Raw genomic sequence first — 15066 nt, 5'->3', positions numbered from 1 at the left:
ATCCCTCTGTAAGCTTTAGATGTGTCCAATTGCCATGAAAGACGCTATTTTGAAAGAAGAAAAATATTGGTGTCTGGAAACCTCACAAAACTTCACCATTAGGAAACTACATTTTGATCAGATTGCAGGACATCCTCGTCCGTTCGCATTATCTGAATAATTGATGTTCTGGATTTCATTTTGGATGAGCGTCTACAGTAGATACTCCTCCTACCTGACTCACTCTAAGAATATTGGTATGACAGTATATTACCTGGCCTTTTGACCCCATAAGCTCCGTCACTGTCAGTGGACTGGTCTGACCCCATGCTCAATCCATGGAAGTGGGTTTCTCCATTAATGAAAAATGGCGGTGAGGTGACGCATTTCTCATGATGGGAAAGGCCCTTTAATGCTATGTCGTGTCATTTAGGAACTCACTTTCATTCAACACCTCTGTGTTTCACTGTATATTTCTCACCAAAGGGACCATAATAATAGCTAGGAATAAACAACCACGGCACCGCTGCATTGTTGATCCGTAGACTATATTATTTCATTGCACTTTATACTAGAAAAAGACTTATCGGCGGTTTAGGCATTTATCAACACCTTGAATGCACCTGAGCTACTGCCCTACTGTGAGAGCATTGTACGTCTTTCAGCGACACCTACTACAGCACAATACGATTGATTCCACCGAATAGTGCACAAAGAACGAGACAGTCTGGTTGAGGAGAGGGAGATCCTCAGGCTCGCCATCTTCACGGGTAGGTGCCGTTGCCGTGGTAACCAGACGGTCTTGGAGGGAAAGGGTGGTGGAGGAAGAAAAAATGCAGCAGTGTTGGTCGGGGGGAGAATCCTAGCTGTATGCTACTCGTGTTCTTTGTTCTGGCCTCACACTCTGCGCAGCCATTCATGGCCTATTTTCACTGTACAGAATGAGCTGCGGACCGTTGGACTGTATCGAAATGACTCACCCTGTAAACAATGTAATGATAACCTAATGATAGGGTAAAAAATAAACATATTATGAGGATCATGATAATGCAAATCTATTACTGACCTACCGGTACTGTTTTTTTGGACTGTACTACATTTAGAAACTCAGTAATGTTAGAAAATTAGTAGCCTATTATTATTTGATATTTATAATATGGTTATTGTTAATGAATATGTATACAAATTATTATTATTATTTATTTTTTTATTAGTATAATTAGTATTATTATTACAGCATCCTTGCTATTAGTGGCTAAGTATTTAAACATATGGCCATAATTATGACAAGATGGGAGAGGCAACAAAAAGCTTATTTGGCTCCTACAAACCCTCGACTGTTTCAGCACAACAAGAAAACACTCAGAAACCATGATGTCTGCTTGTTTCTTGTCAAACCCAGAACCCCCTTTTCCCCATTTATGCCCACACAGCCTTTGAGTCATCGTCCATCGTCAGGGGACAGTGCTCTTGATTAGCCTTTTTGTTTCGCCTGACTTAGTTCGCTGACTTCACAAGCGCCAGTTGCAGCCAGTGGATGTGGCTCAGACCTTTGGCTCCTATTGTGTTTGCATGACTGGAGAGAGAGAGAGAGAGAGAGAGCCTGTAGTACAGAGCTGACTAGCTAATCACAGCACGGCTCGTCCACAGCCCACTGCTGCTGAAGGGCATTTATGCTCTAGCATGGCTAATGTTCAGCCTGACCTTTATAGGTGTGGAACAAGGCTTTGTTTGCGTTTTTGTTTGTTTACATTGTCTAAACATGGCTATTACTTAATCCTAAACATAGTTATTATGAAATCTGAAAATGGCCATATCAGTTCGGAATCATCTTGCCACATTTCTCTATAAAGTGTAGGTGTGTAATGTGTTACTCACAGTAGAGGAGTCGAAGATAGCCTCCCGGGCCAAGGGTTGTGTAAACTCTGGTTACTGCATATACACTATATATACAAAAGTATGTGGAAAACCCGTCATTTGTGGATTTGGCTATTTCAGCCACACCCGTTGCTGACTGGTGTATAAAATCAAGTACACAGCCATGCAGGCTCCATAGACAAACATTGGCAGTAGAATGGCTTTACTGAAGAGCTCAGTGACTTTTTTAACGTGGCACCGTCATAGGATGCCACCTTTCCAACAAGTCAATTCGCCAAATGTCTGCGCTGCTAGAGCTGCCCCGGTCTACTGTAAATGCTGTGAAGTGGAAGCGTCTAGGAGCAACAACAGCTCAGCCACAAAGTGGTAGGCCACATAACCTCACAGAATGGGACTGCCTCGGTTGCAACACTCCCTACCGAGTTCCAAACTGCCTCTGAAAGCAACGTCAGCACAATAACTGTTGGTCGGGAGCTTCATGAAATGGGTTTCCATGGCCGAGCTGCCGCACACAAGCTTAAGATCACCATGTGCAATACCAAACATTGTCTGGAGTTGTGTAAAGCTCGCCGCCATTGGACTCTGGTGCAGTGGAAACACGTTCTCTGGAGTGATGAATCACACTTCACCATCTGGCAGTCCAATGGACGAATCTGGGTTTGGCAGATGCCGCAAAATAGGGACCAACTCCATATTAATGCCCATGATTTTGGAATCAGATGTTTGACGAGCATGTGTCCAGATACTTCTGATGATGTAGTGTTTTTAGTCACTCACTGATAGAAATAAACAGTGATTCAACATCCGATTGTGGTTCTGAATGGAAACTGCACAAGCTAGTTGTGAAGTATGCAGCACATCATGTCAATAGCATTCCATTTGGCTGGTATTAATAGACTTGCACTATATGAATTGCTTTCTTAACCATTGTGCCGTCCAACATAGCTGCAGGATGGAGAATATAATATAGATTTGTTTGGCTCTGCTACATCGATTACTCCTACCCCCTATTACCCCTTCTGATTGGTTCGGTCTTTATTAATCTCATCCTCACTTTTACCACCTTTTCCAGAGCGTGAAAGGGGATTGGCTGTTTCCATAGAAACAGTCTCGAACTGTTAGCACTCCGTTGGCAGGCTCGCTAACACACACGGCTTCGTCTGAATTCTATTCCTCTGGGGGACAATTTCCACACAGATTACCCAGCATGCATTGCGCCCCCACCAGCAGCAAATGGGACACAACAGAAAAAGCCATGTTGGGGATAAATAGAGAGCGAGGAAAAAATGCAAGAGAAATAGCCATCACCTGACATAAATATGTCACTGCAATTAATGCTCTTGCCACAAGGGCAATTAAGATTGAAGGACGTTGCGATAACGTTGAACCGTGAGCCAGCTCATGAATATATTCCTTTGATGGAAGAAACCTAATTGGGAAAAATCAACCAGCTGTATTGAATTCCCTTAGCACCACAATCCAACACGCCCCCCCAGTACCTACTTCCTATCCAGCATTGCTCAAGCATCAGTGGCTGGCCTTCAACAACAGACTGCCACACTGCCTTCAATGCTGTCCGGCAGAATAACGAATGTGTTTCATGTCCCCCACTTTGAAATGATAAAGAGCTGTGTATTCAAGGCATTGGCATTGATGTGTCCCCATATGTCCACAGCCATTAGATAGATACGCTAACGGCTGCTTTGTGTAGGCTGAATGCATATCATCACCCGCCTAATTGCAGTAACATACTGCGTTGCTTATCAGTACATGTGGACACAGATAACAATGTGTGAGAGAATGTGACTCGCTGATGGAAACATTTGGAAAAATACCACCACTCCCATTGCTCCAACCCATTGGATATTCAGTATTGATTTGCGAGTCTGTATTTGAGTTACATTGATTTTTCCAAGCTTGTGGATGTCCTTTGCATAACACTCTGGCCTGACATTCACTTTAAATGAACATTACGTAATTGCTCAGTTTGCTTGTTGAGAGAGAAATAATGGGATTTGACTTTAGCGGAATAAGGCAACAGAGTACACAGACGGGTCAACAAAAGAATGGACCGAATTCAATCAAACCCACACTTTGGAAAAATAATTGTTGCAATCAAAATGAGCTTTTTTTCTGTTTCACCAATAAATATTGGACAATTAATCACATACAAATGTGCATTGATGTTGCGTAATAACAATTATATTTTTCTCAATGCAAATCAGATTGAGTTTGAGTATATGCCAGTCCTCTATTTTCTACTATAAAACATTTCAACACGTTCAATCCAATACTACATCAGCCCTATCTCCTCCATTTTGTTCCACTGTGAATTCCCTAAAGGAGTGAAAGACAGACACAAGGTAATGAAATGCAGCACTATTCCAGCGGAGGGTTTGCCGCACTGACATTGCCTGTCTGCCCCCAGAGCACCGTGGTCCATATTCTCAGACGCCCTCCTCCAGTAATATCGAAGTGGGTTGGATTGCACCTCCCCCTTATCAACGCTACTGCTGCGGGAAGGGAATCTCATCACTAGGGCTAACAAAGACTGGCCGAGGTCCTTTAGCAATTTAGAAGGCTGCACTGTGTAGGAATGAACGTTTGTTCAAGTGAAATGAAGTGTCATCAAAACCCATTGAAATTAATTTGAATAAGACTGGTCTTTTTTTGTATGTCTCGGTTAGTATTCATGTGGGGATTTGATGACGAGTAATTCTTCAACAAATAATATTTCTAACTATTAATTACCCCCCAAAAATATATGCATTTCAACCTTTAATTTCTTTGTTAAAAATAGCAACCACTGTAATTCCGTAATAGAGCAGACGATTGCTCTTGCTCTCTCTGAAAAGCAAACATCCTCAAGTAGTCAAAATGTCACACCACTTGTCGTGCAAGTCTTACACATAAAATGATGTGTCAAATTACAGACCCAGGAGAATCACTGTTGCAGTTGTTGTCATGAAGAGCAGGAAGGCTTTAATAATGTAGATCTGTCACTGCCGTCGGAGTCTCCATAAAAATCAGAGCGAATGACTGCTTCAGGCATTATGCACAAATGCGTACTGGCTTCATTTGGTTTCATTGATGTCAAGGTGACTGGGGATGAAATTGTGAATTTGATTTGCTTCTATATAATTGCATCAAAGCCACCAGTAGTGAGATTGGAGTCAAATTCGATTTATTGTACCATATATTTATGAAACACTTCCACTCCTTCAAACCTCAGAAAATGGCTCCCTGCAGCCCATTTATCAAAACGGCTGCATTGTTTTTCCTCACTGACAACATTTCTTATCTAGTAACAAATTATCAAATAACATGTGCAGGTGTAGGATCTTAATTTGATCACTCTTTTGTTGCAGAACATTTCCTGCACCACAGGAAATGCAGATAAGCTTTATGATTTACATAAATTCACTGAAAACCCACACTAACCCACGGTTATATTAACAGTATTGCACCTTTCATGTACCCTAATTTTAATAAACTAATAGCTTAACCACTGCTCAAGTAACATTATGGGAGAAACGTTCAAATCCTGTTGCTGCAGGATTACTTTGCTGTGAAAATGCTGGTCAAATTAAGATCATACATCTGTAGCACAGACAACTTATGAGATACAATGTGATGTATACACAAATGATGCACAAAAGTTTCAAATGATCAGCAACTATAATAAATACTGTATGCTGCAATGTCATTTTGATATGGTTTTATATTCAACTGCTGTAACCAGCGGTATCAAATACCATAATATTATCCAATATCCATAACAACCATAAACTCTAAAACCAGATGAAAGTGTTGCTTAAACAAACTGCAGAGCACATTGCCAATATTGAATGGCCACACTGAGAGTGAATTCAGGCTCGGCCAAGCACAAAGATTGATCAAAACCGAGCTAAACTTGATTTGACAGATGATTAGGTTCTCTGTGTACCATCTGCTGCCAACCTTACACTGCAGAGAGGAGAGAGAAGGGATATAGCCGGAGGAGCCCTTTGCATGTTCTACATTGTTTATATCGACACTGCCGCTCAAAAGTTTGGGGTCACTTAGAAATGTCCTTGTTTTTGAATGAAAATCATTTTTTTGTCCATTTTAAAATAGCATAAAATTGATCAATAAATACCATGTAGACATTGTTAATGTTGTAAATAACTATTGAAGATAGAAGCAGCAGATTTTTTTAATGGAATATCTACATAGGCATACAGAGGCACATTATCAGCAACCATCACTCCTGTGTTCCAATGGCACGTTGTGTTAGCTAATCCAAGTTTATTATTTTAAAAGGCTAATGGATCATTAGAGAACCATTTTGCAATCATGTTAGCACAGCTGAAAACTGTTGTTCTGATTAATGAAGCAATACAACTGGCCTTCTTTAGACTAGTTGAGTATCTGGAGCATCAGCATTTGTGGGTTCAATTACAGGGTCAAAATGGCAAATAAATAACTTTCTTCTGAAACTCGTCAGTCTATTCTTGTTCTGAGAAATGAAGGCTATTCCATGCGAGAAATTTCCAAGAAACTGAAGATCTCGTACAACGCTGTGTTCTACTCCCTTCTAACCAGAATAGAAAGAGGAGTGGGAGGCCCCGGGGCAGAACTGAGCAAGAGGACAAGTACATCAGAGTGTCTAGTTTAAGAAACAGACGCCTCACAAGTACTCAACTGGCAGCTTCATTAAATAATACACGCAAAACACCAGTCTCAACGTCAACGGTGAAGACTCACATTAACAATGCCTGCACTGTATTTCTGATCAATTTGATGCTATTTTAATGGACAAAAAAATAAGCTGTTCTTTCAAGAACAAGGACGTTTCTAAGTGACCCCAAACTTTTGAACGGTAGTGTACGTATGGAGGAGCCCTGAGCATCTCTTTTTATCTATGTGCTGTATAAGTATCAATTGGGAAATCAAACGGGCAGTTTTCCTATAAATGATTCTGCAAAGACAATGAAATAACCGTATAATAAGAAATGCATGATATGCCAGAGTTTGCCAAGAAGCTAACCTCCACACCACACTAACCTTCAATCTCACTTGTTTCTCCTTCCGTGCAGGGACCACAACATTGTCTGAAGATGGCGAACTCCACGGCTTCCTATGACCAGCTGGTCTACCAGGTGGAAGCTCTCCGCCAGGAGAACTCCCATCTGCGTAGAGAGCTGGAGGACAACTCCAACCACCTGTCTAAGCTCGAGAACGAGACCACTGACATGAAGGTGAGAGAGGGCAAAGGGATGACCCCAGGGCTATGGGGGAAATAATAATGGGATAGGATTCGAGTGTGGATTTGATGTCGCAAAGGTGGAAGTTTGACCTTATAGTTTGTTTCATTGCATATAGACCAAAGATTTAAAACGTTTAAGACACAGATGATTAAGTGTTGCTAAGATAAAGTGTTGCTTTGGTATCTAAAAGACAATGTTTTCATTTTGGAATTTCTCTATACCTACAGATTTAGGATCTTAATTTGATCACCATGTTGCAGGAGAAATGTCAAACCTGTAGTATATTTGAGGATTTAAAAAGGCTTCTGATGTTTGTAATTTCTACATTGAAATTTCAGACAATTCTCCCTTACCAAAAATGTAGCAACCACTACAAAAATGTCCATTAATTATAATCCACATAATTCACATTTCCTGTTGCTGCAAGATTATTCTCCTGCAGTAGCAAACAGGCTCAAATTAACATGTAGGATCCTTCCCTCTATTTTGTCAAGTCGTGGCTAATAGCATAATTGAGATACAGATAGGACGTATTCCAATTCAAAATCCACTCAGTTCTGCCAAAGATGGATAGAGTTCAGCCCCAATTCTGGAGGATGCTGTAGACTTCATGTTACTCCTTCACTAGTGACCCAGTTTCCCTCCTGAGTGACTGAAGACGCTAATGCTTCATGGCTAGCATCCCTAGCCTAGATAGACGAGGCACTGGGCCACACTTGAATCATTCCTCTTTCTGCACGGATCCATCCGGTTGTCTTTGTTACAGTAATGATGCCAGCAGGGATTGAGACAAGCCGCTGAGGAAGAAGGAAATCATTAGACCATTCAGCCCATAAGATGTTTTCTCATTATAGATTTTTTTTGCTGTTTGAAATCCCTGCGTGTCTGACCGGAAAGTCCTTTTTCCCCCCTCTGTGGCCAATCCTCTCCCTGGATTCCAGGAAAGAATCCGCTTCAAGTTTCTGTCACACCATGTGTCATTGCAAGGATGGTTTGCTGTTTGGTATTCGTCTGTCTATCGACAAAACAGTTGGCCTTTATAGACATTCATCATAATATGATATCTGTGTGGATTAATATGATGGAGATTAAATGGCACACCCCGACTGTGTACCATTTCATCTCCTGCAGAACATTACAGAGTCCTTGTGTTACCTCAGGAATAAATCAGCTCTATCCTGCATAATCACCCAGCTCTTGTCACTGTTACTTCAAATCAAACTGTGTTATTTGGAAAATGATTTCCTTCTTCAAAAGACAAGAGAGGAACCGCAGCGCTAGCTGTGCCACCAGAGACTCTGGGTTCGCGCCCAGTCTCTGTCGCAGCCGGCCGCAACCGGGAGGTCCGTGGGGCGACGCACAATTGGCCTAGTGTCGTCCGGGTTAGGGAGGGTTTGGCCGGTAGGGATATCCTTGTCTCATCGCGCACCAGCGACTCCTGTGGTGGGCCGGGTGCAGTGCACGCTAACCAAGGTCGCCAGGTGCACTGTGTCTCCTCCGACACATTGGTGCGGCTGGCTTCCGGGTTGGATGCGCGCTGTGTTAAGAAGCAGTGCTGCTTGGTTGGGTTGTGTTTCGGAGGACACATGACTTTCGACCTTCGTCACTCCCGAGCCCGTACTGGAGTTGTAGCGATGAGACAAGATAGTAACTAAAACAATTGGATACCACGAAATTGGGGAGAAGAAAGGGAGTGAAAAAAAATGAAGAAAAAAAAAGACAGAGGAAAACTGATGAAAGAGATAGTAGGGACTTCTGCCTTGGTATATCTTATTCACAGGGAGGAATAGACCTACTGGTTCTCTACTGGCTCTGAATAGAGATTTGTATTCCCAACGATGTGCCATCATTTGAAAATGGAGAGAAGAAACCATATACCCATTTGATTGCTTTGTCGTGCTATTTCTGACCCAATAGACCCTCTCAATGTCAGGGGAGTTTGGATTACTGGTAGAATTAGGGACCATCCCAAGAGGGGTGGAATCGGGCTTTCCATTGTGCTTTAGAGTGGCTTTAACCTAAATTCTGTGTACTGTGGACTACCACTAAAACACTGTGCACCTGATTCTGAGAGGCATGAGCAGAAAGGTCAAAACACGTAACATAATCTGGTTATTAAAAAAAGCCCCACTCATCCTTCTGTCATAGTGAATCATTTCAAAATGAAATGCACAACAAAACATGCCCGCAACATCAATCATGGTCGTGATAGTTCTCAATCTGAAACTGTAATCGTAGGTGCCAACCCCAATGCACGTGGGTTTGTCCCACAACTCCTCTGGCACATGTGCCCAGATGCTGAGCACAGCTGGATAATCCCCAGCTAAAGCCTTTAAATTCCTGAGGTCGGCTTTAGCTATCAGCAGAAAACCAAGATTCTCTGTAGAGAGCTCACACTGCCGGATACTGGTGGCAAACAGACCAAACCGTCCATCTGAAGAAGAAAAAAAATGTATCTTTTCCAGTAAGAGGACATTCATTCGAAGAAAGGCTGGGATTTCAGGCAAGCTGCTATGATATGCCATTTTATGAGAGGATAAAAAGGAGCGGAACAGGAGGCATATACAGTGTTTTCATTGCTTGGTTTATTTCACCTCTAGGTCATCAGAGACCCAGCAGGTTGTGACTCTTTTTTTTGTTTTTTTGGCCAAACAGCAATTTGAAGTTGACACAGTAATTATGATTTGCTTTCTCCACTCTAGGGGGTATTGAAGGGCCTGCAGAATAAACTGGAGCTGGAGGCTGGCACTTTGGCCTCCTCAGGGAGGACTGATGTGCTGGATCAGCTCAAAGGTACATCTGATGTAGTTTTCCATCTATTTTCTCCCATTTTAATGTCTGTCTTGCATTAAACTGATATTGTACACAGCTCATTCAATAATAGGACATTTCAATGGTTCATTAAAAAAAAAAATCTCTCTTTCTCTCTCAGAGTTGCACATGGACCTGACCAACTACTATGAGCTGAAGTACCAGCCGCACAATCTGCGCGTCCTGCCAGACAGTCTAGCCAGTCTGGCAGCTCAGTCGAGTGACATGGACAATCGTCTGGCCTGCTTGCCTCCCTCCTCCTCCAGAGCCAGGAGCCCCCTACGGCCTTCATCCCGCCAGAGCTCCTCTCTGTCAGGGGAGGGCACGGCCGTGCATCCTGGACACCCCCACCTCATGGATGGAGCCCTGGCCAAAGCCATGCTGGGAGACGGACGTATCACGGCCCAGCATCTGGACGACCTCTACAAAGAGAGGTAAGCACTTTACCATTTTTCAATCAGAATCATGCATTACTTGTAATAATATCTTAAACATCATCATTCACTGTAAATCTGTAGTCCCCCCCCCCACATTAAAAAAGGTGAGGTACTATGAATCCCCAGTGATGTTGCGGATGGTAGTCTGTGTGTTAAAGGTTTGTGTGGCTGTGTGTGTTCCAGGGCTATGCTGGTGGGTGAGATAGACAAGGAGGAGAGGGAGCGTCACTGGTACTACAGCCAGCTCCAGGGCCTGTCTCAGCGGCTGAACCAACTGCCACGCATTGACACAGTGAGAGCAAACTCAATATACTTTAAAATGCATAAAACAAAATTGAAACTGTGTAGAAATTATAATGGACCTACATTCATACAGTTTCTTAACTGTGTTCAGCTCGTTAATAATCAGCTAAATGAAAGCTAAACAGTCAGGGAGCATTTGAAAATTCCAAAACCGATGGATAGAGGACTACTTTTTGACAATTTTGACAGCGAAGAAATATAACCAATTTTCAGTGCGGTGCTCCAGACCTTGTTGAAGACCGAATGCGGCCTCTGGGGAAGAATGAGTTTGACACCCCTGATTTACATAGATTGTTGGTATGCTCATTGTCATGAAATCAACTCATTATTGTTTAAACAGGTGTGCAGGTGAGATTCAAACGAGCAACCATTTTGTTTCAAAATTGATTCTTGTGTTGCGTGGGAACTAAACTCCTCTTCCTTATTGTCATAGTTCTCCATACAGATGGACCTCATTCGGCAGCAGCTGGAGTTCGAGGCGCAGCAGTTGCGTTCTGTCATGGAGGAACGCTTCGGAACCAGCGATGAAATGGTCCAGCGGACTCAGGTAAGGAGAAGGACTCTCTGCCAAGTCTGTCTCTGGAAGGGCAACACAGACAGTGACATTTGGCAGCTTTTTGTCAAAGCATTCACTTACATTATTGAGTGTGGTACTCCTTCCTGAATCGTGTTTGGGATGCAACAGATGGCCCAGTTTGCCCTGCATATCCACACACAGTTGACATGTAAAAACCGCAGAAATTAAAAACTGTGCTGTTATGGAGGGTGTTTTACATTGTTTGTCACCTCACAAAATGTCTGTGGCGACCAAAGACTCTCGCTCGCTCACTTGCTCATCCCTCTCTGTCTCCCCTCGCAGATCCGTGTGGCTCGTCTGGAACAGCTAGAGAAAGAGCTACAGGAGGCCCAGGAGTCCAGAGGCACCCAGGAAAAGAACCTGTGTGAGGTGAAATAAACAGCACACACACACACACACACTTGAGATACAGGTCAAACAAAGGGGCCTAGTGTCGACTGTCCAACAGAGGCAGCACAGATTAATTGGTTTTCCGAAGTATGTACATAAGACTTCAACTGCAAAGGCCATTATGAACAGTGAATACGCACAACGATTGAGGTGGAGTAGATAATCCTGTGTTCTGTTTTCACAAAATGATTTTGTACTGTAAAACATGAAAGATGACAAGGATTAGTTTCCCTCCGATGTGATTGATTTCACGTTGTCCCCCGCCTCTCGGTCATCTGTCGGTGAATTTAAATCATATTGTCAGTTTTCCTCGTCCTATGACTGGTTTAATATTTCCCTCTCTAATTCCTCTCCTGTGTCTTGTCAGCACCGCGCTGCATGTTTTATCGGTGCTATGCGATCACTATAGGGGGCCGGTACACAAACAGGCGCAGTGCCACGCCGCTGCCTTCAACATCGACACGTGCTGAAACTGAGTGATGTTTGATGTGTCTTCTAGAAACATCTTTATTGAAGATTTTTTGAGAGTACACAGGCACACCACCATATTGGATTTTAAAATAAATGTTTCATGCTGTGCGGTGGCGCAGGCAGAAATCTGTTGATGGCAGGGCCAGAAAATAAATGTGGGTTGGGCAAAATTTGGGCACTCAAATCCTCATTAAATGATCATAAAAGCCTAGCCGACCTTGTACCCTACTGTAATGGACCGCACACAACAAACCATAGAACATGTGATTTCGCATTACAGACCAAATAGTCTGGTAGGCCAACGGAAATCCGTGACTTGCATTTAACATGCGACTCACATAGACCTACACGCAGGCATATAAATAACCATAGACATATATATAATAGACAATGAGACAAAAATATAATGCCCTTATGTAACAGTAATGATTGCAATAGGCTTGGTAACCTCTCACTGGCTCAGATACCAGGAGATGCTAGGCTAGGCGGCCATAAATGTAAGCATTTAACACTAGGAAAGCCGAGAGCGTCATATTGACTAAAAACAAATGTATTTTTTTTAATTGCTTTGCCATTTTTAAACATATGCCCCCTCCTTGCTTGACTCTTCCTAAATAAGTCTATCTAACACACTATCGTTGTTAAAATCTTAATATCACAAACAGAATTTGTGTTAGCAGTTTAAAAAGAGGACACGTCTTTTTTTTCTTTTTTCTATAGGGCCTAACTACAGGGCAGTTTTATAAATAATAATAATAAATAATAAATGACAGGCTATTTTTGTTGACTGGAAATAAATATTGTTTTATGCATTTACCTATTTTCATATATAGTATAATAAGAGATGTAGAGTCCCTTATATTTCAAAACTCGATTCTCAAGCTAGGCTATATGATAACACTGGTAATAGGTCAGTTGTTCTAGCTAGGCTATATGATAACACTGGTAATAGGTCAGTTGTTCTAGCTAGGCTATATGATAACACTGGTAAAAGGTCAGTTGTTATAGCTAAGCTGTATGATAACACTGGTAATAGGTCAGTTGTTATAGCTAAGCTGTATGATAACACTGGTAATAGGTCAGTTGTTATAGCTAAGCTGTATGATAACACTGGTAATAGGGTGTTATAGCAAAGCTGTTATAACACTGGTAATAGGTCAGTTGGCTATATGATAACACTGGTAATAGGTCAGTTGTTATAGCTAAACTGTATGATAACACTGGTAATAGGTCCGTTCTTATAGCTAAGCTGTATGATAACACTGGTAATAGGTCAGTTGTTATAGCTAGGCTATATGATAACACTGGTAATAGGTCAGTTGTTATAGCTAAGCTGTATGATAACACTGGTAATAGGTCCGTTCTTATAGCTAAGCTGTATCATAACACTGGTAATAGGTCCGTTCTTATAGCTAAGCTGTATGATAACACTGGTAAAAGGTCAGTTGTTATAGCCTATAACTTGTGAGGCACATCGGAGCATAAGTTGAAATAACTTGTTTATTTAAAAAAACATTTTTTTATTTCACTGGACTGATGGTCATGTTTCAGCGGAGGGCGCGTTCATGATTTCTGAAAGTGTTGCATAAAAACAGTGTTGTAGTGGTGATCAGTGTCTCTGAATGTACCAAACTGTCTTTAAGGCCCTCCAATTAGATCAATGCAATCAGTGATTGATCTAGAGGGTGGAGGCCCTTCATGGCTAAATCACTGATATCAAATAACTTGACAAATGCTCCAACATTCTCGTCTATACACTGCCTCTTGAAAAAAATCTCATAGTGAGCTTCGTTTGGCCATTTTACTTGTTTACTTTACAAGTTGTCAATCTCTTTAGTTTTCCCAGCACCCCCTTACTGCTTGCTATGAATTCTATCTGACGGTGAATGCATGTTTAGGCCAGTGCTTGAGTTGGGTACCGGTACCGAGATAATATTCTACAGGAGGTGCCGGTCCTCCGTTCCGGTGAGCTCATGCCCAAGTCAAGTAAAGACACATCATGTCCCGCATACAAATGAAATCAAAATGATTTATGTATATTAGCCAATCTTATTGGGTGGGCTTGGCTCCCCGTGTCTACGCCTGGAAAACCCACAAGCTGCTCCCATTCATTTGATATTGCTGAGCAACACCGATGAGATCATTTTGTTTTTGGTTGAAATTTGATAATTGTGAATTTGAATACGGTAATTAACTGGTTACACCAAGTTTGGGAGTTTCAGGTTTTAAACGAGTTCATATATTGATTCACATAATCAGTTGTTTTACTTGAGGGGGTTCCACTTTGGGTTAATTAATTATGAACTAGTTTAAATAAATCATTGTAGACAATTCGATTGAGGCAATTTCATAATTTATCAGATTCAACCTGGACGAACCTTTGGCCTAGAAAAACAGGGATAAACAAAAAAAGATCTGTTGGTTTCCAAACAATATATTGTACATTTTATGAAGGGACAGTTTGATTGGGCCTTAGTACTATTTTGTTATCAATTCAAACTAAAATTCTAATACAGAATCACCTGTTTTACATGAGTATAATATTTTATTAGTATTTACTGTACATGCCAATGATGTTTATTCCATCCTATATGGATTTTATGGGGGGTTGTTGCTTGAACATATGATTCTAATAAGGACAGTGCACTGTGACTATTTACAGAATACCTATTATACAGTAGGATCTAATCCTGTAGAGTGTGGAATGCTGTTATCATGTAATATACTGAAAATCCACTTTTATATTAACCTTGAGCTGACTGAGCTTAGCTGCTGCACTGCGCAGCAGGCCCAGCCGCATCTCTCTCTCTCTCTATCCCTCTCACCTTGTGTCGCTCCCTAGCTATGCTCTCCAGTGCTGCCATGCTGCTATGCAGAATGCAGGCTTTACCCCTCTTTAGCTCGGCTCCAATTGGTCGCTCCTCCCAGAAAATATAGAGTTGCTTAGGGACTGCAAACTTGGCAAAAAAGG

General features: G+C 41.8%; 1 protein-coding gene across 1 annotated transcript in view; it reads left to right on the top strand.

The window, feature by feature from the left end:
* Positions 1–15066, top strand: part of LOC135511439 (adenomatous polyposis coli protein 2-like) — a 36217-nt gene that overhangs the window by 3631 nt on the left and 17520 nt on the right. Inside the window, exons 2-7 of the mRNA XM_064932946.1 lie at positions 6936–7097; positions 9809–9899; positions 10039–10351; positions 10538–10646; positions 11091–11204; positions 11517–11603. Coding sequence (XP_064789018.1) covers positions 6957–7097; positions 9809–9899; positions 10039–10351; positions 10538–10646; positions 11091–11204; positions 11517–11603 — 855 coding nt within the window. The 5' untranslated portion in view covers positions 6936–6956. The remainder of the gene's footprint in view (positions 1–6935; positions 7098–9808; positions 9900–10038; positions 10352–10537; positions 10647–11090; positions 11205–11516; positions 11604–15066) is intronic.

Source organism: Oncorhynchus masou, chromosome 24 (genome assembly GCF_036934945.1).
Source record: "Oncorhynchus masou masou isolate Uvic2021 chromosome 24, UVic_Omas_1.1, whole genome shotgun sequence".
Classification (NCBI taxonomy): Eukaryota; Metazoa; Chordata; class Actinopteri; order Salmoniformes; family Salmonidae; genus Oncorhynchus; species Oncorhynchus masou.
The sequence above is the reverse complement of the archived record's forward strand: the minus strand, read 5'-3'. Positions and strand labels throughout refer to the sequence as shown.